The sequence below is a fragment of the Erithacus rubecula genome (genome assembly GCF_903797595.1).
Source record: "Erithacus rubecula genome assembly, chromosome: 8".
NCBI lineage: Eukaryota > Metazoa > Chordata > Aves > Passeriformes > Muscicapidae > Erithacus > Erithacus rubecula.
Window position 1 is genome coordinate 33,890,352 of NC_136659.1, and position 22,500 is coordinate 33,912,851.

The window sequence follows — 22,500 nt, forward strand, 5'->3', positions numbered from 1 at the left end:
AGTCCCACTGTGAAAGTTCACATTTAATAAGGTGTGATTAACGAATCCTCAAGGAAGCCAAAATTGTGTTATGAAATGAAGGGGAGATCTGGCAGCAAGGAAAATACAGGAGAAACCACAGCTAAAGTAACCTAAGTGACAGGGAAACTAGTAGATGCCTGGAAATTAGGGCTCAGACTGCACTTCTTTGTAAGAGAGTTTCCTAGGTCTGCACACACACAAGGTTTCTTTTTTTTTTTTTTTTCCTTTATTTCTCTTTATAGTAAAATTGAAAATTCAAACTTGATACATTGAATTATAGCAGTATTACTTGCGTGAACTGTTTCCTAAATCTGCATTTCTGCCAATTTAACCTGTTGGTTAAAAGTCAAACTCAAAGAAAACTCTGAGCTTTGAGCTATAAATGTATTTTGGCTTTGAACCTCCAGCCTTGACCTAGGGGTGCACCAAATCCAGAGCTGGAGTCAACTACCTGTGATTCAGGGCACAAGTTTAGCCACGAAGGGGAAATCCCCGAGTCTTAGCTCAGGAGATTTAAGCACGATCAAGTCACTTACTCAAATTAGCTTAAAATCCCAAAGCACTCTCAGCCTAAGCACTCTCAAACCCAGCAGTGCCAGTGGAAAACCCTCAGGATTGAGTGGGAACCTTCCCAACCCTACCAACACCCAACGGGATGAACTCTGCCCTGACCCAGTTCTCCTGCTGCCTACCCTCAGAGCAACACATTGATGTCCCCTTACTAATACCTCAATAATTGCTAATTTTGTTTCTTTTTTGCTCCTTTGCTCCTGCCCACATTATCTCAGTCCCTCCCTCTGACTTACTTTTCCCTAGCATCAGCAAGCCCAACCCTTGTCTTGTTCCACTTCTCCACCATCACTTCTCCACTACTTTGAATTCCCTGATATTTTTTTTTTTTTTTAAGGCACACTACATCTAATGTCCACTACACTCTTCTCTGTCCCGTCCTGGGAAATATTTGAGGTCAGATTGGACAGGGCCCTGATCATTCTGGTCCAGCCAAAGGTTTCCCTGGTTATTGCAGGGAGCAGGTGAGTTTTAATGATCCCTTCCAATCCAAAGCATTCTATGATTCTCACCCCACAGTTTTGCTCCATCCAGCTCCCAGGACTTTTCCTTTCAAACAGAAGTCAAACACCTCCACTGCTCTCATCCAGACTTGCCTCCACCCACCCTTCCAAAGGTTGGGTGATGTGCTCATCCCTCAGTTTTGCCCGCTTTCCTCATCCCTTGCACATGGCATTCATGCCACACACAGATGTAGCCTGGCAGGGAATCATCCATATTTTATAAATTAATTTATAAATGAATAGATTAAAATAATTCATATTTTCATATTAATTTATGTTGGTACTAAAAAGGCAATGCTAGAGCTATTTAGTCTACCACATCCATATCAAGGCCTCAGTTTTGATCTGAGGGAACTTGACAGCTTGGGCAAAGTTCTTTGTTCAGAAACCACACAACATACCTTAGCAGTGCTCAGTGTGCAGCTGTTACAACACTAATTGAAATATGTTTTTAAATGTATCAGGTTTCTGAACATTTGCAGAATTATTTTCTTCCCCTCATGGGCAAAACCCAGTGTTTCAGCCATTTAAAATGAGTGTTTAATCCCTACAATGTGCTAGTAGGTCATAAAATAAAGCTGTACTAAGGTATTTTACACTGGAGATGGGGACAAGTCTGCAATATTAGGGGGATGAGGAGGAGCTACAATTTAGGAAACCATAGGATCCCCAGCTGGTTTGGGTTGGAAGGGACTTTAAAGCTCATCCCATTTCACCCCTCCATGAATGGGGACACCTTCCATTAGACCAGGTTGCATCCAACCTCACCACCTCACAGTGAAGATTTTCTTCTTAATATCTAATAATATCTCCTTAATATCTCAACTCCTAATATCTAAATCCACTCTTGTTCATTTTGAAGCCATCACCTTGTCCTAGAGCTCTGTCACACAGTGCCACAACATTCATAACATCATTGGAGTAGAGGTAAGTCAAAAGGAAGCAGATTTGACATCCCACCCCACAGGTTGCATCCAATCCCATCCTAGATGCCCTGTGTGATCCATGGGGGATGGGGCCAGGAGAGCTGGACCCAAGGAAGCTCACAGAAGGGCTCACAAAACACTTGTGGATGACTGATGTAGATGCCACATTTTGCAATTAAATTAAATTATAAATCCCTCTCGAATATCTAGAGGAAATATTTGTGCCTTTTTTTCCCCTTCATTGCAAAACACAGGTTCCCATGGGGGCCCACACTCAATCTACAGAGGGGAAATTATAACTGATCTGTTTGCAAAGTCTCTAAAATTGCATTTCTGTTAAAACAAGAGAACAACAAAAACATCTCTGATAGTAAGTATCTCTCAATCTTCCTGGGCTAAAAGTCTTTGACTGGAAAGCTGTGCATTTCCCATTTGCAGTGGTATAAAAGTCACAAGACATCAGATCACAAGCTGTCACTGGTCCCAGACTAAATATCACCCATCCTTTGCCTAAGGCAAGTGGGTCTCTTTTCCATGGGAGGGGGCCAAACAGAAATCCCACTCTTCGAAGGAAAGAAGGAAACATTTTTGTGACAGTTTGTTTGTATTTTTTTTTAAAGGCAGTTCTTTTGAAGCTGCTCAGGGGTTTGGATGTTAGATGTAGTCCCAATGGAGATGGATTAGTGGCCAGAGCATAGCAAAGCAGTCAAAGGTGTAAGATAAATGCAATTTATATGTAATTGCCCAAGCTGCACCTGTTCCATTTTCAATAGGAGACCTTGTCTGCAGACACAAACATAGAATATATCTTTTTTTTCCCCTTTATTTGAGTGTAAAATGGGGAATTCTAAACTTGTATCAGAGTAAAGCAAGAAAAAATAACTTTTAAATAGCATGTAAATTTTTTATGAATCAAGCTCTAAATAAAGAAAACTCCCAAGCTGGGAATTCAAAATACTAGCCAGAGAGAGCTGATTTGCTACCAGGCTCAAGAACAATATTTAGTTTACAGAATCAATCTGGAAATAAAACTAGTGCTTGCATCAGCATGAAAGCTACAAAAATAAAAAAGAGGTCTTAATAAAATATACAGTGGAAAAGGAAAGGATGAAAGCCCTAGCACAGCTATGAGGCCCTCGACAGCCCACACAAGTAATAAAATAGAATATGATGTAATATAGAACAACAATGAAAGGATTTTAAATTTCTAGGTAGGATTCTGAAAAACTGTTTCCAGCTTTTGTTGGGGAGCAGGCACGCTGAGAGTTCCCCTGTGCAGCTACAACTAAGCTGGTGTGTGGCAGACACGGGCCTTGAACAGGGCAGAACAAACATTAACCTTCACCTTACTCCTCCATTGCTGGACCAGGGGCCAGGATATTTCTGCATTTCTAGATGCTCCATTCTGTTTGCTCTCCTGCTCACTCACCCACTCTTGGTTTCCCTCCTTATCAGCAGAACAAAGAATTTTTTGCTTGCCAAAGCACCATGAAGGCAACCACCTTCTTCACCTTTCATAAGGAAAGTGTCCTGAACCTTGTGCTAAGCAGTTTGGAAAAATCTGAGTTTAGACACATCCCATATTGGCTCAACTAATTTCAGGCTGTCCAAATTAGGATGAGTCTGTAAGATGCCACAGGAAAATCATGTGAGCACTGAATGCCTGTGCTACCTACCATGCTCCACACCCTAATTACAGCACTGCATGTCCTGACTTTAGGAAACCAGGACCTTGTGAAGCTCAAACTCTGAGAGAAAGACACATAGCTTCTCTCAAAATTCAATGGAATCCCTAAATTAAGTTGTCAGAATTTGGTTCTGCAACCAACAGTGGCCTCTAGACTAAATTTCAGATGAGCCAGAACCAATGCGATTTACTCATTGCAATAACACAATAAATTTTCCTTCTCCCCATGAAGCTGAAAGCTATTACAGAATACCACCAATACTGCAAAAATTAAAAACTATAGATTGTGAAATCTGTGGCCCTTTTTCTGCTGTGTTCCAGCTGTGGCAGGCATGGTGTACAGAGGTAACCACAGAGGTCTTTGTCCTGTGGCCAGCCACATGGTCCTACCAAAAGTTCTTGGGTTGACCAAATGAACTGGCAAATGCTATTTTTCTTGCCCTGGCATGGAAAGTCAGCTGGACTGCAACACCTAAACATTCCTGTTTTCCCCTTTACAACACTTGATTAACAATTGATAATGATTCAGACAGCTCATGTAGTTTTACCTGTCAATGTTTTGCTTCAAATGATTTCTCTGGGATAAATTTTTAGGGGCCTCTGTCTGACTCTTTTAACCCTTGTTCTATCACTGGCTGCAATAGATACATGGACCTTGAGAAGGCATGACAAATAAAAATCTGATTGTCCCAAAGATCTAATAAAACACACATCTTCTTTTTTACACAGAAAAAAAAAGGAGATTGTTATAAGCAACATCTATTACTTTGTGCTTCTCCAGGAAAGACAGGAAGCATTCCAATTCCTCCTAAAACCTGTTTTTAATGGATCTGCAACAGGTCACGATCAGCTGCTCAGAAAACAGCAACACCCTCAGAAAAAAAGGCTTTCTTCTGGTTTTTAGGTTTCAAAAAGTTGGTTGAAAAACCTGGGTCTGCTCTTACAATGACCCCAAAGGCAGAATAGGGTGTTACTTTCAACTCTGTTCCTTCCACTGAGCACAGACTGCAGCTTCACACCTATGTTATTAATGCAGCTACAAGCTCTGCCTGAAACTATCAAATTAATTTGAAATTCACTTAAGATGCACCTGAGCCATCAGCCAGAGTGCCAGTGCAGTGTGCCTCTTGAAGGCTGTGTATGAGGTGCTGGGCTGGCCCAGCCAAGCCCTTCAGAGCTCCCAGCTGCTCAAACTGATGCACTGAGGCTCCATCAGAGCAAACACATCCCTGATAATAGTCCTTCCCACTTTATCCAGTGAGCTCCATCTGAGGATATCGTGAATTATTATTTACAACACCCCAGAGAGGCGGGCTGGTATCATTTCCCCGTGTTTCAAAGATGGGAGAAGGTGAGAGAAAGCTGAAGCAATTTGCTGTAATTCACAGAGGAAGTCTGTGGTGAGGCAGGGGAGAGTGCAGTGCTCTCACTGCCTGTGCCTCTGCCACAAGACCATCCTTCCTGTCCCTAAATGCCAGGCTCCAGCCTGATGATGTGCTGCAGTTCTAGTGTATTAAATCTGACACCCTATACATGTTCTGGATCATAAGGCTGAGCCCCATAAAATTGATGGACGTGAAGTTGAGAAGCCAAAAGGGACAGAGGGAAGAAGCAGGAGAAGATTCCCCGCACTGCAGCTGTGTGGCATTTTTCTAGACAGTAGGTTCCCATGCTACTCCAAGACCATAACATATTTTTGCTATTACAAATGCAGTTTATTTTGCAAATCAAGGTGATTGCACACATTTCAGCTTGTCAAATTTTCAGCCTTTCAACCATATGTCTGTCGACCTTATGGACTACCAACTTTATGGGATTCAACCATATGTCCAGATCCTGATATATATGAAGGCCAGTTCTAACATAAGAGCTTTACAGTAGTAGTGTAGTAAACCATAATGTTTGCAGATGGCTGTAATAAAATCATTCAGGAGAGGAAAGGTGCAGGGACGTAAAGCCTTCAAAGCTCCTTCTACTGAATAAACAATTTGATCTGAATAATGTAGTGGGAAGCACATTCTGCCAATGAACTGGCTGATCTAGTCCAAAATGTTGCTTTTCATTTTCTTTCCTAATCCCACGTGTATTTTAACTTCCTTTTGTATTTTCCTTTGTGGGATTAGCTTAAAATTTGGAAGAAAAGTATAAGAAGAAAAAATAACAAAGCAAAGGATTTTGTTTTAAAGGCACAGTCCACTTCTGAATTGTAAATTTTTCATCTGTGAAAAGCCAGAGTGTTATGTGGGGCCTGAAAGATGTATTAATAGAGAAGTATAAGGTTTTTACCCTCACATGGTGAGATTGAAGGATGATGTGACTTGCTTCATTTCCTGAAGCAGGACTCAGCTTTCAAAGTTAAGGCAAGTTTCCTCCTGAGTAAACTTTTTCTAACTCTAGGAAGTTGGAGTTTGGTTTATGTCCTGCTGCACAATAATTCAGATGATAATTCACATTCCCTTTGTCCAACATAACTTGATATCTCTATTATTTGGGAAGCTCAGGTCCCATTTTCCACTAACTGAAACATGCTGAGCCAATGTGTGGCCCTCAGAGAGCTCTGCCCTGGCTGACAGAGGGGAAGGGAGCACTGTCTGTAAGGGGAACCACAGCCAGCATAGGTATGATGGAAGGCCTTTTTCAAACCAAAGTATTTTTTAAGCTGACAGTGCGTGGTGAGCTTTGGAAAGCTTCCTTGAACCAGGCAAAAATCACTTCCTACTCAGGAAAGAAGGGAACCTTCCCTGAGCATTAACTGGGAAGTGAAAAAGTGAACTGCAACCTGCTTGTGCTGCTGGTGTGCAAAATCACAGCAAGAGGAAACCCCCTGAGCTGTTGACTTTCAGATAACTTGGCCAGAGCCAGCTCTCATGCTGCTAGCATCAGCAGCAGTTTGGATTAAATGGAGCAGGGTCAGATAGTGTCTAAGAAACAAGAAATACACTGTCTTCCTTCCCATGCCAGATTTTGTGTTGACCAAGTTGCAGTTGTTTTGAGTCCTCATTTCAAGAGGGCTTGGCCTGGGAGATGATGATTGCCACAGCACCCACCAACATTCACCCCATCACACCCAACTGTCCTTCACCAAGCAGTAACCATCAAGTAAAAATTTAAAAAAATAAGTCAGAAAAGGGCAAAACAGTGTTTTGAAAGCCTCAGCACCTGCACAAATGTACTCATGGAAAGCTGAGAAGAACAGAGCACGACCCCCAGTGCTGCCCTACCTGTGTGCTCGTATTTGTGCCGCAGCAGGGAGCTGCTCTTCTGGAATGTCTTGTCACATAAGTCGCACGCGTACATGCCACTTTCTGTCTTCTTGATCTTCTTCCGCGACAGACAGGAGTCGGAGTCCGTCATGTCGTCCAGGCCGGACATGTAGTCTGGGGTTCCATCAAGCAATTCTCCCTGTGAGGGAACACTGGTCAGCACAGCCCTGCCACCCAGGCAAGTTAAAACCACGCCTCAGTGGTCCCTCTTAGCTTAGGAATACCAAAAATGAAGCTGCAGCTGGTGGAAAGTATGGAAATAATGAGATTTCTGCTTCTGTGCCTTAAACTTTCTGTCTTTGAGCACTCCGCAGTAATGCAGTTTGCACAGACCTGTATTTTCCATATCAACACTAAGTATTTCCAAGATAGTGTGAAGGGGAGGCCCTTCCTGGCCAGCAAAAGGTATTATTTTATTTTACAGTGGTAAATACAAGCAACAGCTAAGGGACCATCCCTTTCAAAATTCCAAAACTTGGATGTATTCTGTATCTGTGGAAAGGTTTTAATTGAATTTTATATTTAGGTACAAATGTTATTATTATGCAATCCATTTAAATGTATGTCTCCCGACTAAAGGCCTCAAGCTATATTTTTATATTTAATTTTGTAATTTGAAATAGGGAATATTAATAACACTTTTTATCAATGTTCTATCTATGTTAAAACAGCCTTCAGCATTAAGCAATAATGAATGTGGATCAGTAAATTATTAAATTTCTTGATATTTATTTTGTCTCGATCCAAAGAGAGTGCAAACTTGCATGATAACATACATTTCCATTTGCTATCACACAGTTCAGTTTTCTTAGACTAGGTTTGCACTAATTAATATTAGAGAAGATTAAATAGGCTTAAATACATTTACAAAGAGGGCAGATGTACTGTAAATTGGAATAGTGGAACAGCTGTTATGGAGGTGCAGTGCTATTTATGCTCCTATTGTGCAAAGAGGGATTACAGTCTGTAATGTAAAACCATACCTGATTTTCACATTTGAAACTATAAAACATTTACTAGTCAGTAAAATTACTAATAGACGGTAATAGGACATGGGGGAACAGGCGCAAATGTAAGAAAAAATTATTAATCTATAATCAGTTAATCTCATTTAACTCAACTCTGTACATTATATCTGAATACATTCAGCAAAAGGCTATAAAAGTACAAGATTTCTGTGGAGCTACTCTTCACTGCAGGCATGCAAGGGACAAAATCTTTGCTACACCTGCATTGACTCTGGGATGACCTGAGGGAAGAATTTCAGGTTGTACCCAGGCACGAAGAGGTGCTGACCCAGATTACATGTCCAGGGAAAGATTTGTCTGTGATTAAGGGCCCTGGCTGCTACCTCACCAAATAATTTCATTTAATCTCTGGTGTTTTTTCAGAGCTGTTCCAGATGACTGGCAGGATTACAGGACTAGGAGTCTGGGAAGAGCAGTAGGTAGCCTGAAGGAAGAGGGTATGGGTCAATATTTCTTATCCCCCAGACATTTGTGAGAAGAGAGGACAACTTTCCCATGAATTGTGGCTGAATAATCCCCAAAAAATATGGAGAAGGAAGCTCTGAAGGCTGTAATCAATGGATTACAGTGTCTATGAGGCTGTATCTGCTTAGAGGGATACAACTTTGTGTCCAAGTGTGGAGGTGATTCCAAAGGATCTCCCACTGCTCCTTTTCTCTGTGGTGAAATGTAGCTATGTCCTAAAGAGATAAATTTCCCTACAAAGGTTCCTTTTTTTTTTTTTTTTTCTCTAGGATACAATTTTTTAGGGACATTATTATTATTATTATTGCTACTACTGTTATTATTATATTACTATACAAATCTAATGAGAAATGGCTGAACTCTTAACAGAACAAAGGTCATTATGCATGACCTTTCAAAGTGCATTCAAAGTAATTGGTACTGCTTCTGAATCCAAGTAGAGGTACTCTTAAGTTAACTGCAGTTTATTTTCCTACTCCACCATGTCCTTCCATGTTCAGACTTAAATAAACTCTACTAATTTTGTTGGAAAGGTTGATTATAGCTTTGGGCTTTTTCTTCTCTAGGAGGACGTATCACAAAATACTAAATTCTAGCCTTTCAAAGGAGAAAAGAGTCTAAATAATTTACCTGAAATCCTTGTTTCCGCTGGTACTTTCTCCTTTGCTGCATATCGGCAAAAGTAGCTGCTCCAGTTGGGTAGGTATAGGCCATATGTGGTAGGAAGCTCATCTGATCTAGTCCTGGGTATGGTCGCAGCCCAGGAATACTGGTCTGGACTGGTGGCATAAAAGTGGCTGGGGGAAATGCGCTCTGTGGTGGAAGTGTTGTGTATAAAGGTTTGGCACTAAATGGGTTCATACCAAATACTGGGTTAGTGCTTTTATCCAGATTATTTGAATTAGAAAACTCCTTCTTGATAAAAGTCAAGTTCAGCGGCTCATCTGAGTTTTCAGATGATGAAGAAACACTGTTGTGTTCTAAATTTACACTATTAGATTTTGTTTTGTTCTTTGTGGCTATAATACTTTTGGGTTCCTTCATTTGTTTTGGTAAAGACAAGTCCAATGGCTCAGCCTGAAGCTCCTCAGAAGAGAAACTGTTTGGAGTGTAAGAACTACTGTGGGAGTTTTTAGAAGATGTGGAAGAAAGATTTAAAGGAGAAGGAGTATTGCTCCTAGAGTGGTCCAATTTATCAACTGGCTTAATATTGGTAAAATGAGGAGGTTTTGTTAGCCTGAGAGGAGTATCACAATTAGTAACACTGTTATGGAGTTCAGCTATAGATGGTGAAGTTATAGAGTCCACAGGCTTTATTGGAGATCTGGCTGACAAAGAGTCTTTAGTGGGAGTGTTGTTGGTGGCAGCCAGCGCCACCTTGGCACTGGCCCTTTCCAGTGATGGTGACCTGGAACTTGAATACTGGTAGACTTTTCTTTGTTCAAACCATTCCTTCACAAATTCCTGAGGAAGGCCAACAGCAATGGAAATTTTCAGTAGTTCATCAGAGTTGGGTTCCATATTCATAGCATAATATGCTTTAAGTACAGACATGTGGTCCTTGTATGGGTTGATGGGGCTAGTCATTCCTTTCTCAGAAAGTACTGATGACAGCAAGAGGGTTTGCTTATCAAACACTCCAGGTTTGTTGGGAACCATGTTCTCATGAGGCTGAAGGACTGCCTTGATTTCTTCATTCATTTTACACAGGTAACGCTCATGCTGATGCAACGGAATGGGACCAGGAAAGCTTTCTTTACAGAACTGGCATGAAAATGGAGTGGACACGTTGTGGTTCTCTATCATCTTGTCTTCAGTTACCAGGTCTATTAGGGTTCGCAGCTTTTCTTTTTTAATGTTATTGAGCTGCCTCCTCGAGTCTGTGGTCAAGCTCTGGAGGCAAGCTTTGGCTTCATTGACTTTCTCTAATGTATAGTCAATAATACTTTTAGTGGCACCATTATGACTTACTACTGGAAGACCCACAGGGGGAATATTGGGGGAGGTAACTCCTTGTTCCTCAGCTTGAGAGCATGAATCCTTCATATGGTAAACCTTCAACTTGGAGATCTCTTCAGCCTTGCAGTCCATTTTCTGCCTGGAAACCGTGTTGTCCACAATCTGTAGGACCTTCTGCACCTCGCTTAAATTGCTGCCTACAGCAGGAAACCCAAGCAAGGGTGCTTCCATCCCTACACCTAAGTGCTGCATTGGACTCTGAGCAGATGCATGAACTCCTAAGGGGCTGGTTGCTCCAAGTCCACCATTCATAAAAGGACTAGTTGCACTAAACCCATGTGAGGCCATAAGAACCTTGTACTCATTAAAATCTAGTGGTTCTGTTTTAATTTTCAGTAGGCCTGTTTGCTCAGACATACTAAGTGGTTTGCCATTCTCCAGCTTGTTTCTCAGCTGTGTGATGGCTGAATTAGTAGGAGAGGAAGATACAGAATTAGGAGAAGAACCCGTCTTGATATTGTTTCTCATTCTGCCATTTACAGAAATTAAACCAATACACTTCTTGCTGCTGATGTGCGAACTGTAGGAGCCAGAATGGGAGAAACGTTTCTTGCAGTTTGGACACTCATATGGTTTTTCACCTAAAATGATAATTAAAACCAAAAGTTAATTATCATTCTTGCTGCTATTATTGCAAGAGATTGCATTTGGTATCTAACTGATTGCCTGTGCATCCAGTGATTAAAAGTGAAGGAAATATTAATTCTATGAACACGACCACACACCACCACTGCTTTACCTTCTTCTTTCTACAGGTTTTGAGGTCAGTTTGGACCCAGGATCTCCAGCCATCAAAGTGTGAGATTGGCTCCAGACTGACCAGGGCAAGTCACAGGTAAGCACCCTGGAGGGAAGGGAGTCAAGTCTAATTTGACTGCTCAAATTTGATTTGTTCCTTTTTTTTTTTTTTTTTTTTTTGTCTCCCCAGAAATGGAATTTTCACCAGATATGAGTACCAGTATGAGAAACTGGGTCCTGATGTTAGACTGTGCCTGGGCTGAGCCTGGTGACATTTTGTGTGCTGAATTCTGCATCAAGTAGGAGAGCCAAATTGCCCAAGTCATTCAATCTGAGAGGCTTGGCAGTTTCTTGTTATCTGAGAATATGAGTTGTATTTCACTCGGGGGGACTTTTTATTTTGGAAAATATAATGGACTCTTCAGGTTCCTGCTGCACAGCGATGAATGAATGCTTCTGAACTCAAACTGCCAAACAATCTATATTATTTGCAGGAAGCTTTACTATTTCCAAATCTTTTAGCGAGACCATGGTATTAACAGCATGATAAATGAGGATGACTCAGATACCACTTATGAAATACCTTGGTAGCTCCAAGAAGCCAGAAGCAGAACTGTGTAAATTTTAAGCAGTCTTTAAAACTCAGCTAATTAAACAAAATGCAAATGAGCACACCAGCACCTCCGCTACTCACCACTGTGAATTCGCAGGTGTTCCTTCAGATGGTGTTTATATTTGAAGGCCTTGCCACACTCAGTGCATTTGAACTTGCGATTGCCTGCTCCTTGGGTCAGCATTTGGTGCTGGGAGGAAAAGAAGAAAACAAAAAAAAAAAAAAAGAGATACCGACATGAATTTTATGCAAGAGAAACCATGAATTTCAAGCTTAAAAAACAAAAATTAAATTAATGTGACTCTGAATTTGTCAAGCGGACCAAAAGGTCTGCATGTACATTTATTTGTCTCATCAGTGTTGCAATAAAAATCAAAATGTTGGCAGTAAACCGAAACAAATGAGAAAGTACTTTCACATGAGCATTCGATATTTGCTTTAGAATTATTTCCTAAGTCTCTCATCAGAAATGTGTTGCTTTAAGGTATCTTACGATGAGAGAAACAGTTTTATAAGAAGATTTGTGGCTCTTAATATTCCTAGCAGATTCTGAACATGTGGGACTCAGCTTGTTTAAAAATTCTGTTTACTGCATGTGGAGGAAAGAGAGAAACACTGTCGTTAGTGGCATTTCGTGTAAGATTTAATTCATTATCAAGCAGGAGAGACTGCATCTTCAGCATAAGCTGCTGCTGGAAATGTTTTTTAAAATCACAGTGCAGCAGGAAAGACTTGAGCTATCTTTTGTGCCATGTTTTCCCTCAGTGTTCTTCTGAGAGGCGAGGAAAAGTTGAAAGTTAAAAGTGGTGTAAAGATATAATCAAAGGCAGCTGACCTTTTTGCAACAAGCAAGGAAAGCCCCATGACTTTGAATTTTGAGAGGAAAAAAATAATTAATTAAAAAATAATTATTGTCTTGATAATCATGTAGCCAACCACTCTGGATGCTCAAGGTAGGAGGTCAGCCTTTTGCAGGCAACCACGACACAAAAGCCTTTTGCAGGAGCAGGGAGAGGGGGGTGAAAAGAGCGGGGGGAAAAAAAGGAGGAAAAAAAAAAAAAAAGGCAGCGCCGAAACGGTATGACAACTGCGAGGGTGTGCTGCCTCTTCCCACATTCCTGGCGAGACAGATGGTGTTACATGGGACACAGGGAGGTTTGTTCAAACAGCAGCAACCTTCAAAGATCAAGCAGAGCCCAGCCCGCCGCGCGCCATTGAGGGACCCGCGCTCATATGTTGCTGAGTTGCATAAACAAACAGCAACAGCTGTTTTGTCTCCCCCCATCGCCCTCCGAGGACTACTATAAACTTTAGTTGTGCCACTGTTAATATGATACAATCATTTTAATTTACTAATTGTAAATGCCATGAGCAAATGAGGGGACTTTTCAACACCAAAGCTACCATTCATAATGCGCCAGTACCGGCGCGCTCTCGCATGTGAAATTTCAGGCAGTTACGTTGGATAAATATCCAGGCGGGTTTTGTTCCCTCCCCTGGTGTTTTTAATGATACGAGGCAAAAGGAAGAACCTTACGGTGGATCAGGTTAGGAAAAATATACATGGGAAAATGTGTTTGTCTACTGCAAAAGCCATGGGAAGGAAAGAATGGGAGAAAGCGCTCTGAAGTCATTTGTATTGATTTAAGATCAAGCAAAAGATACGGTTCTCTTAAAAATGCTAATTGCAAAAATCGCGTGATTAGGAAGATGTGTATTTGCCTGAATTTACCTTCTGCTGAGAAAAACCTACCAAGAGAAATCCATCTGATTGTGATTTTCAGGTTTTTAAGAAAAATAAATACGGCATAAAGCCTTTATAATTTGACACAATGCACACATCTATTTATTCAACTTTTAACCATGCCATTTGAGTTTCCATTACAGCCCTCCTTAAGCTGGGTTTTTAGAAGTAATTCCCCAGCTAGGAACAGTTTTTCTGCTGGTGTGCAAAGAATTTTGTGGCGCAGGTCTATTGCCAGCCCATCTAGGAGCACTAGGGAAGCTCAGTCACCTGTTTGAGACACCAGCATTTCCTTAAATGTGGCACTGATATAATATTACATGTACCCCATCGAGGAAAAAATGGCCTTGATTTATTGCAGATACTCTGCCAGGCTATACAAATGAGAGCAATGCCCAATTCTGGTGGCACAATCACAAATGATAGCCTATATGTACTGTCGGAAGAGTTCTTCTCAAAATGTGTAATTATGCCTAACAAACGATTATACAAAATATGCATAATTTCATGTGATTGAAAAGGTTACTCAAAAAGTAATGAAAAAATATTAGCGGATCTTTTGGTATGTCTTGGAGCTCCTATTTGCAACATTGCAAAGTAAAACTAGGTGAAAAATGGAATTAAAATTGCTGAGATGTTTAATAATGTATAATTAAAATGCTACAGTTTCATTCACTTTTTGAGGAACATAAAAACGAAACTAAAGTCAAGTTAAAGTGCAAATAAAATTTCTAAATTAGAAATTAACACACTCATTCGATCGTGAACATAAGACTATTAAATCATATTAGAAGAGACCATCAAAAAATCATTTAGACCTCAATTAAAGCTATTACCATTAAAAGATCTGCATCTTCAAAATGCCATGAAAAATTAATAATGATTGCCAATCAAAGCAATATCGTTTCTCTAAGGGGTTATTACAGAAAGAAATCACTTAAAACCAGCCCCCCACCTGATCTGTCCCTGGCTTGTGTGTCACCATATGCCGCTCGAGCTGGGTGCGGTAGGCAAACGTGTAGTTACAGAGAGGGCACGAGAAGTTCTCCTCGTTCTTCTCGTGGCGGTACTTGATGTGCTCCTTGAGGGACGTCAGGCGCTTGTAGCCCCGGTCGCAGTAGGGGCAGGTCAGCAGTTGGGCGAAGGCATCTGGAGTTCCAGGTGGCAGGTCTGCGCCCCGGGATGGCGGGAGGGGGGAGAGGAAAGAGAGGCAGGCCAAAAGGTCAGCAAATCAATGGCAGCTCATGGGCTGATTGCCCGGGATGGTATGAGAGGAATCGCCGCAATCTGCTGCCCGGGAGGGAGGGACGGCGCTTCCAGCGGGAGGCAGCGGCACCCGCGCACGCCCACGGCAGGCTCGCAGGGACCCGCCAGAGGGGAATTACTTGTGGGCATCACTCCTCCCCAGACCTGGCTGCCTGGAAAACTAAGGAGTGCTATTCCTGATCAATTGGCAATTTGCATTCCAGCCCCAGCTCGTTACGTTATTATGCCATTGACCAAATCCTTCCTAGGGACTCTTCTCCAGTTATTTATCAAGGCATTGGAGAGCAATAGTCTGGCTAGTCTGTCTTTTGTTGCATTAAAACTCTATTAAAACTTCCCAAACTCCCAAGTAGAGCAGCAGCCTTTCTCCTGTTTAAATTCAGCTCTTCAGTTCACCCAGCAAATAATACAAATGTGCTGACTAAAAAATCACAATACACTGAAATTACAGCCCCAATCTTTGCTCATGAAATTCCATGCCGCTGCAGCTGTTCTTCAATTTTTAAGGTAAACACCCAGGCATGTAGTGCATTTATAATTGCAACAGCTGCACGAGGTCAGGATACTGGCTAAAAATGAATTACAGGCTCACCATTTTCTTCTTGCCCATTGGCCTCTGGAGTGCCAAGGCGAGACAGTTCCTCGGGGGCTTCAGGGTAAATAATGGCTGTGTCGCTGCGCTGCAGGTACTCTGCTATGCTGACTGCATGCCCATCTCCTTCCTCCAGTTTCCTTTTGGCAAAGTATTCCTCAAAGTCCGACGTGCAATTTGCGTTCTTCACTAAAATAAGAGAGGGGGAAAAGAAAGGGTGGTTGAGTGCATCGTCCCAGAGAGCTTGGGCTGGTCAGCAGTGTTAGAGGTTGAGCTACAAGGCTGGGGCTGCAGCTGGATCCTTGCTCTCATCAGCCTTGCTCCAGCTCCCAATAAAATTAATGTGGGCTTTCCACCAGTCTGGATGGCAGTAAGGGCAGGCAGTTAAATTAACAAGAACACGGGGCTCTACAGGCCAGCAGGAGAAGTTTATGAGGCTTGGGTAATGCAGGTAATCTTTCATTGCAGGAACCTGAACAACCTTCATGAGGCTCCTGGGGGTCCCACAGCTTTTGGCATGAGCACAGCTCAACCTACAGGACTGAGCTCAGCTGCCTCTGGATCCTGCAGACCCCGAGACAGTCCCTATGGGGGAAGATGGCAGTTGCAGGTAGTAAAAGACCAAACTTTTCTGAGACAGGTCCTTCCTCAGCCTGCTCTTTGTCAGGCACAAGAAGAAAATTGCTCACATCTTCCCACTTTCTCTTTCCTCCCTGAAAAATTAATTTATAATGAGAGAATGGGCTGTTCTAAAAACTTATTGCTTCATGATTTCTGCAATAGAGCCACATGGTTTAGACCACGTGATCATCAAGCTCAAAACCACTTTGATAGTCCATACTAGAGTTTTCCTTCTTTTTTTTAAATGTAACCTCAATTTTTATTATCCATGCAGTGTCCATGAAACATAATACATGCTCAGCCACAAAGCATTCTGTTACTAAGAATATGCTTTTCTCCTCCAAGTATGAACACTGTTTACAGGAAAGCCTTAAAACTCTGAGATGTTATAAAGAAATAATAATATAATTATACTAGGAAAGAAAAGGGAAAAAATGAAATAATTATTTTCTTCCTCTAAGTTGTGTTTTTTTGTTTATTAACAAGTCTTGAAAGACACACTTGGTGGCAGACAACTAAAGATACTTGTTTTTTACTGACCATAAATGAAAATAACATCTTATGATTGATTAAATTTTTAATGCGTTTCTGCTGAGGCGAAATTGGAAAATGAGGAAACACCATGAACTAATCTGGAGTTCATGTGAAAGTAAAATAGTAAATAGCACAATTCCACTGTCAGTGATGCCAGGGAGCATGGAGTAAGCATGTGGAAATCAAGGGGGTGGTTGTAACCACTGGAAATGAGAGACTAAGCAGCTCCTTGGTATTTATGCTTTGCCTCAGTTTCCTATGAAAATGCAAGGCAGTGATGCTGGCAGTGAAAATGAACCGTGACCTCTGACTGGGGCACAACTGGGAGCCTGCAGTGCCTGATTTGAAGCTCTGATCTCGGCGTCATCGATAAAAGTAGATATCCGTCTCTGAACCTCATCCCTTTAGCCGATAAAATCAAATCCTCTGGCTGAGACAAATATGCCCTATTTTTCATATGAGCTGAGCAGCTTCTCAACTGTTCTGCACTATTTTAGTGACAGTGACCAAATGGCACAGGGCAGGGGATGCTGGTTGTGGAGGGAAACTTCTGTTTCTATCACAGTGGTTTTGTAGGGAATGGCCACACCAGCACAGAGCTCCTCTTGGTCCTTCTGCAGCTCCAGTTACCATTTATTAGCATGAGAAACAATTCTCCTCTTTCTCAAAAATAAAGCAGCTTCTAAAGAAGAGGAATGTGAATGTGGGGAAGAAGACAGAGTACTTTACCTCCATTTTGTTCAGGGAGAGAAATATAACAAAATGGTGGTTATTGAGTGCACCTTATGCACAAGAGCATCACAGTAGGTGTAGGACTTCTTGGCTTAATCAGAAAAAAAATAGCTGAGGGTTTACTTTTTATGCTGTAAATCTAACTTTTCATTCCCCTGTTATGCCTAGATCTTCCAAGTGTTACAAGATCATCTACCCTCTGTCTACCCAAGCTCCACTCCTTCTCTTGTCTTAGCAATAGGTCCAAGGTAAACAAGTTTATTTTTGCCATATCTAGGCAGGAGCCAATAAGTGCTACCTGTGAAGCAAGGAGAGGGAGTTTTTCTCCAGAGAGGAAAAAATGGGATGGCTCCATGGGATGATCCCATGTGTCCCTTTTCTGCTCTGGGTAAACTAGGAGTACTTGGAGTTTGCAACTGCATTTATAGGATTAGGATTCAAGCCACCAAGCAAGGCCAGAGTTAAAATTAGGAGCTTCCATCCCCAGCTCAAACCCAAATGAGGTTCTTCCCTCGTGCCCCCAAGTCTATCTGCAGGCTGATGCAACAGGTTGTGGAGGACTGCTGAGATATTACTGGCCTAGGGTTCCTAATTCTAGGGATTATTTAGCTTCTATGTCTGTGCATGCAATCCAGGAGCTAAAGCAAATGTTTATGTCTACATTATAAACCCCTAAAAACAAGGGGATTTAGTGGAAAAGCTGATAGATCCTTCACTGAAGCAATATAACCAGTGCTGCAATGCTGCAGATTAACACAAATAGTGAAGTGTGTCCATGTGGGTCTGGTTTCTCACCAGCAGTGTTCCTGACAATCCTGACATGGCTGGAAACTCACCCAGTGCTACTAAAAAGACCCATCTGACAATCATTAGGTTTCTCTCTCGACTTCTGGGTGGAAGACTTGCTTCCCCCCTCCATGCTCTGATTTATTTTCCAAAGCCATGTTCCCAGACTCCTTGTGGGATGACACTGCACACACACTGCACATCCCCTCCTGCGAGGGGCAAGAATTTCAGCGAGATCTATGATGGGTGACCTCACCAAATAAGTCTTTTTTTAATTAATTATTGGAGCCTGGAGAGCAGAAATATTTTCAGCTCCAAAAGCTGATGTGGCTGTGTCACATAAAAATAAAACACATTAAGGAAAGCTATCTTTGGAGGCATTTAGGACCTTTTAAGATAAAGTGGGAGAGAAGTCCAATGAGCATGGGAGACCAGTTATTTTGTGTGGGAACTCGTCCTGCTAGATGGTGATAGCTGCTCTTAATCACAAACAAAGCTAATAAAACCACAGCCTTCATTAGCCAGGAAGTGAGAGGCCCCCATTGGTACACACAGATTACAGCCTGAAAACGGCCTGTCCTCCAACCTGCCAAGTTTTGGTTCTGTTTTCCTCCCCCTGAAAGTTTTTCTTTCCCTTCTTTAAATTATGTTAAGAGATCTTTACTTGAATTTTGTCAGATGTTACAAATCAAAACCAGCAAAATTTTTCTGTTTGTTTACAGGGATTTACTTAATCAATTCTCTGCAAGTATCCCAGTTGCAATAACCATAAAAGTTAGAATAAAATAAACCGTAAGAATTTCTTCATTCACATTTTTAAAACTTCTGCTAAACATCATTTTTCCAAGTCCCTATTGCAGAAATCCTCAGAAATATTTACAAATTCATTCAACAGGACCAAAATCCTAAATTTTCACCCTAATGGTCACTTCTGCTTTTTCACTATGATGTCTCCATGGCTCATTATAAAAATGCAGCTGATTAATGTACTGATAACAAGATTTCTCTCTAAGTACCACTAGGAAGTGGCCACTGTGACAATATCAGGATAATTTAATAATGGAGACCTTTTCTTTTAGTTTTCTTTCTTTACTAATGATATTTTGCAGAGAATTTGATGCTAAAAATGCACCACAGATATTGCATGCACCCACAGAGACTTTCTGGTTGGATGTGTGTTTTTATTGGGTCGAGTCTCAGCCTCACCTCTGCTACTTTATTGAACATCAGTGTTAGATCTCCTATAGCCTACAGGGAAAAATTGAGGCCAAACACTCAAGACAGGCCCAAAGCCTATAATGAGGCTGAAGAAGAAAACTTTGAACACTTTCTAGACTATCCAGGAAGGTTCTCCAACAGCTCAGGGACTGATTTCTTTCCTTTTCTTGTCCAATAATGTTTGTGGCACCTCACTGGTCATGAAGGAGAACTTTTACTCCTAATAGAGGAAACTATAAGTACTCATAGTAACTGGCATCTCCCACTCAAGGTAAAAGATTGGTATAAGCATTTAATTTATTTTATCATGCCTAAGTAATTTGACATTGCTCTTAAGAGTCTATGGGCATGGCAGCAACTAAAGAAACGTGTTCTACCCATCCTGACAAGACATTATCCTCCGCTGAGAGATGCTCTGAACACCTCAGTGACAAAAGACTTGAATTAAACACTGTCAGAACAACTTGTGATGGTTATTTGAGCAAGCATCCCATTGTAGCTGGAGTAAAGAGGAGCCTGGAACTTTCACAGGACATTTGGGGAAGAAATTGAGAGGAGCAACACACAGAGAAGCTCTTGCATTTTAAATGCACACCACCTAAATGCAAAGCACTCCTTGAGGCATGAGTTTGCAGTGCATCCAGCTGGGTAGGGATAACTCTTATTTATTCCATGGAAAACGCTTTCCAGCAGAGGCAGGACATCCATGGACCAACTCAGGGTTGGCAGAGGGGCTCAATGGCACCCCCAGAATGATTTCATGAGGCCAAAGATGAGCTGGAAGACAAGGACATCAGATACTGGAAGGGACTAAGAGGATATGAAGTCTTCCCCTTGAAGCAGACCACATTGCAAGCATGAAAGAGTCAAGGCCTGTTATGGTAAGGAAAATATGCGCAAAGGAAGTCACACGGACTGATAGGGGACCTCAAAGGCTCTGGTAATGGTAATTCAGATAACCATCAAGCCTTGTTTCTGAATCAGATGTCTTTTAAAATCCTGTTTCTCCAAGTGCTAAGCACAATTTTTCACTTTATTGCCGTCTCTTGGAAATAAGCTTTTGAGATACATATGTAGCCAGTTCTGCACAGCAACATCATTAAGTACAAACGTAATGATGAACTGTGCCTCGGTGCCACCCTCCTTTCATGCATAATAAATCTAATGGATGAAGAAAGCAGTGACACAGTTTTATTTTCCTATTATTTCCCCCCTCAAGAATGATAAAATAAATTTCTTGTGTTGCTTAATAAGAGCGCTGGGGTTTTATGTGGGTGTTACCAACATTAGGAAAGTGTGAGTAATAAAATCCTTGTGAGACTTTGGTACCACCTTTTACAGTAATATTTGTGGAGACTATTACCTATGAACTAAATTTCATAATGGAATGCATAGAAATGTACTTACACTAGAAAACTCTTCCTTTTAGCTGTGTAAATCTGTCTGCAACATCTCAAATTGTGACAAAGTGCAGAAGAAACACTGGGTGATGTATGGCATTTGGCTGTGCTGAGGATAGAGTGGGGCCTTTGGAAAGAACATGGTAAAAACCCCTGAATTCATTTGGATTAGAAAATAGCAACAGGAACCTTTTGCTGGTTTGCTCTGCTACAGAAAAAGAGAGATGGCTCAGAGGTGATGCCTGCTAAATATCTCTGTCACACTTCTTGTGCCACCAAATGTATTGATTTCTAAGAAGAGGGGAAAGAAAGAGATGCAAAAAGTGGAAAAAAATAAAAAAAGATTAGCCATTATAATCTCATAAATATGCATTTAAAGTGTGTGTGTCTGTGGATCTATGTAAGGGGTTTATGTGTGTCTTGTTGAAAAGATGTTTTCAGTCTCTGTTGCAGCTCACTCTGTGCACCACCCAAATCTGGGGCTGCCAAGGAGGATGCACCCCATCCTCATTATCAAGCTCTTTGTACAGTCTCTCTCATTAAAAGGCTACTGTATCTTGGCCCAGCTACTTTAAACTGTCCGAGGTTCACCCTGCTTTGGAAAATATCTCCTCACCCTGCTGAGAACTCTCATCTCCCAGGGATGCAGAGACAAGGAGTTGGGGCTAAAATGTTATGGGACACAGGAGGGATAACAAAGACTCTACTGCATGAATTGGTCACTGCACTCTCATAATAAGTTGATGTGAAATTAAAAACCAGGAGAATTATGTCAGTATTTTCCAATTTTTAAACCGAAAACAAGAAATAGATTGTTTTGTCACTCTCATTCTTCATCCACATCTAGCTCTACATGATCCCAAAGAAAAGTGATGCTCACTCCATGCAAGCCCTTACCTGTACCATTGTTTCCAGTGGTCTGAATTGTGGCTTCAGGCCCCATAGTGTCATAATCTTCCTTCATTTCCTCTGTGAAATAAAGCATGCACACTTTTAGCACTGGCAGGGCGCTGAGTGGCTCACAAAGCTGGGGAGCACACGGTGGTGCCGGGGAAGATCCCGCTCAGGGAAGGAGAGAAAAGGGCTGTTGTGGACCTCCACACAATGGCTTTGTTCTGGGGTGTGAATGAGTTCAGCAGCGCTGGAGGGAGGAGAACTTATTTACTTTAAACACGGCAGCGAGTGGTGGAAAACAGAACTATTTGTTCGGAGTAAATGCAGGGCTTTTCCCAATATCAAATCTAATAAGCAGTCGGGTGAGAAAAAGGGATTTTTTTTTTTTTTTTTTTGTTCTTCTTTTTTCCCCCGAATTATTTAAAAGAATTAATCAGTTAACAGACACTGTGAGATCTCTACCTGGAAGAAAATGCAAATGCAGGAGGAAGATGTAAGAACTTCTTGTATCTCCCCCTCTATCTATCTATCGTCACACAGATCTGAGCTGTCACCATCATTTTAACCTCGTTTGAGGCACAGCAAGCATTAATATTGAGTGGTGCAGAAATGTGACAAATCTTCAACTGTGGAGCTCTCCTCTGCCCCTACTACTTGTTTGCATTTTCTGTGCACTGACAAAGTCTGCCTTTATGGCCATAAATTGGGTTAATTCACATGCAAATGAGCATGATACGTGTAAAATTATTTATTATGTGTTTTTATGGGTTGGTTTACTTTCCATGAACCTGGGGGTTCAGACAGAATAAAAATAGATTTTAGAAGAGGCTCCATCACTGGGGAGAACAATTATTTTCCTGGATGTTTCAGCCTGCCTGGC

At 41.5% G+C, this 22,500-nt stretch overlaps 1 protein-coding gene across 4 annotated transcripts in view; it reads right to left on the bottom strand.

Annotated features, from left to right (window-relative positions):
- The window catches only part of ZEB2 (zinc finger E-box binding homeobox 2), a 114,033-nt gene that overhangs the window by 4,078 nt on the left and 87,455 nt on the right, over positions 1-22,500 (bottom strand). For all 4 annotated transcript variants that reach the window (XM_079311266.1, XM_079311264.1, XM_079311265.1 and 1 more), the window contains 6 exons: positions 21,624-21,695; positions 15,436-15,624; positions 14,533-14,747; positions 11,915-12,023; positions 9,094-11,063; positions 6,929-7,109 (listed from right to left, as the gene is read on the bottom strand). In XM_079311266.1, coding sequence (XP_079167392.1) covers positions 6,929-7,109; positions 9,094-11,063; positions 11,915-12,023; positions 14,533-14,747; positions 15,436-15,624; positions 21,624-21,695 — 2,736 coding nt within the window. The remainder of the gene's footprint in view (positions 1-6,928; positions 7,110-9,093; positions 11,064-11,914; positions 12,024-14,532; positions 14,748-15,435; positions 15,625-21,623; positions 21,696-22,500) is intronic.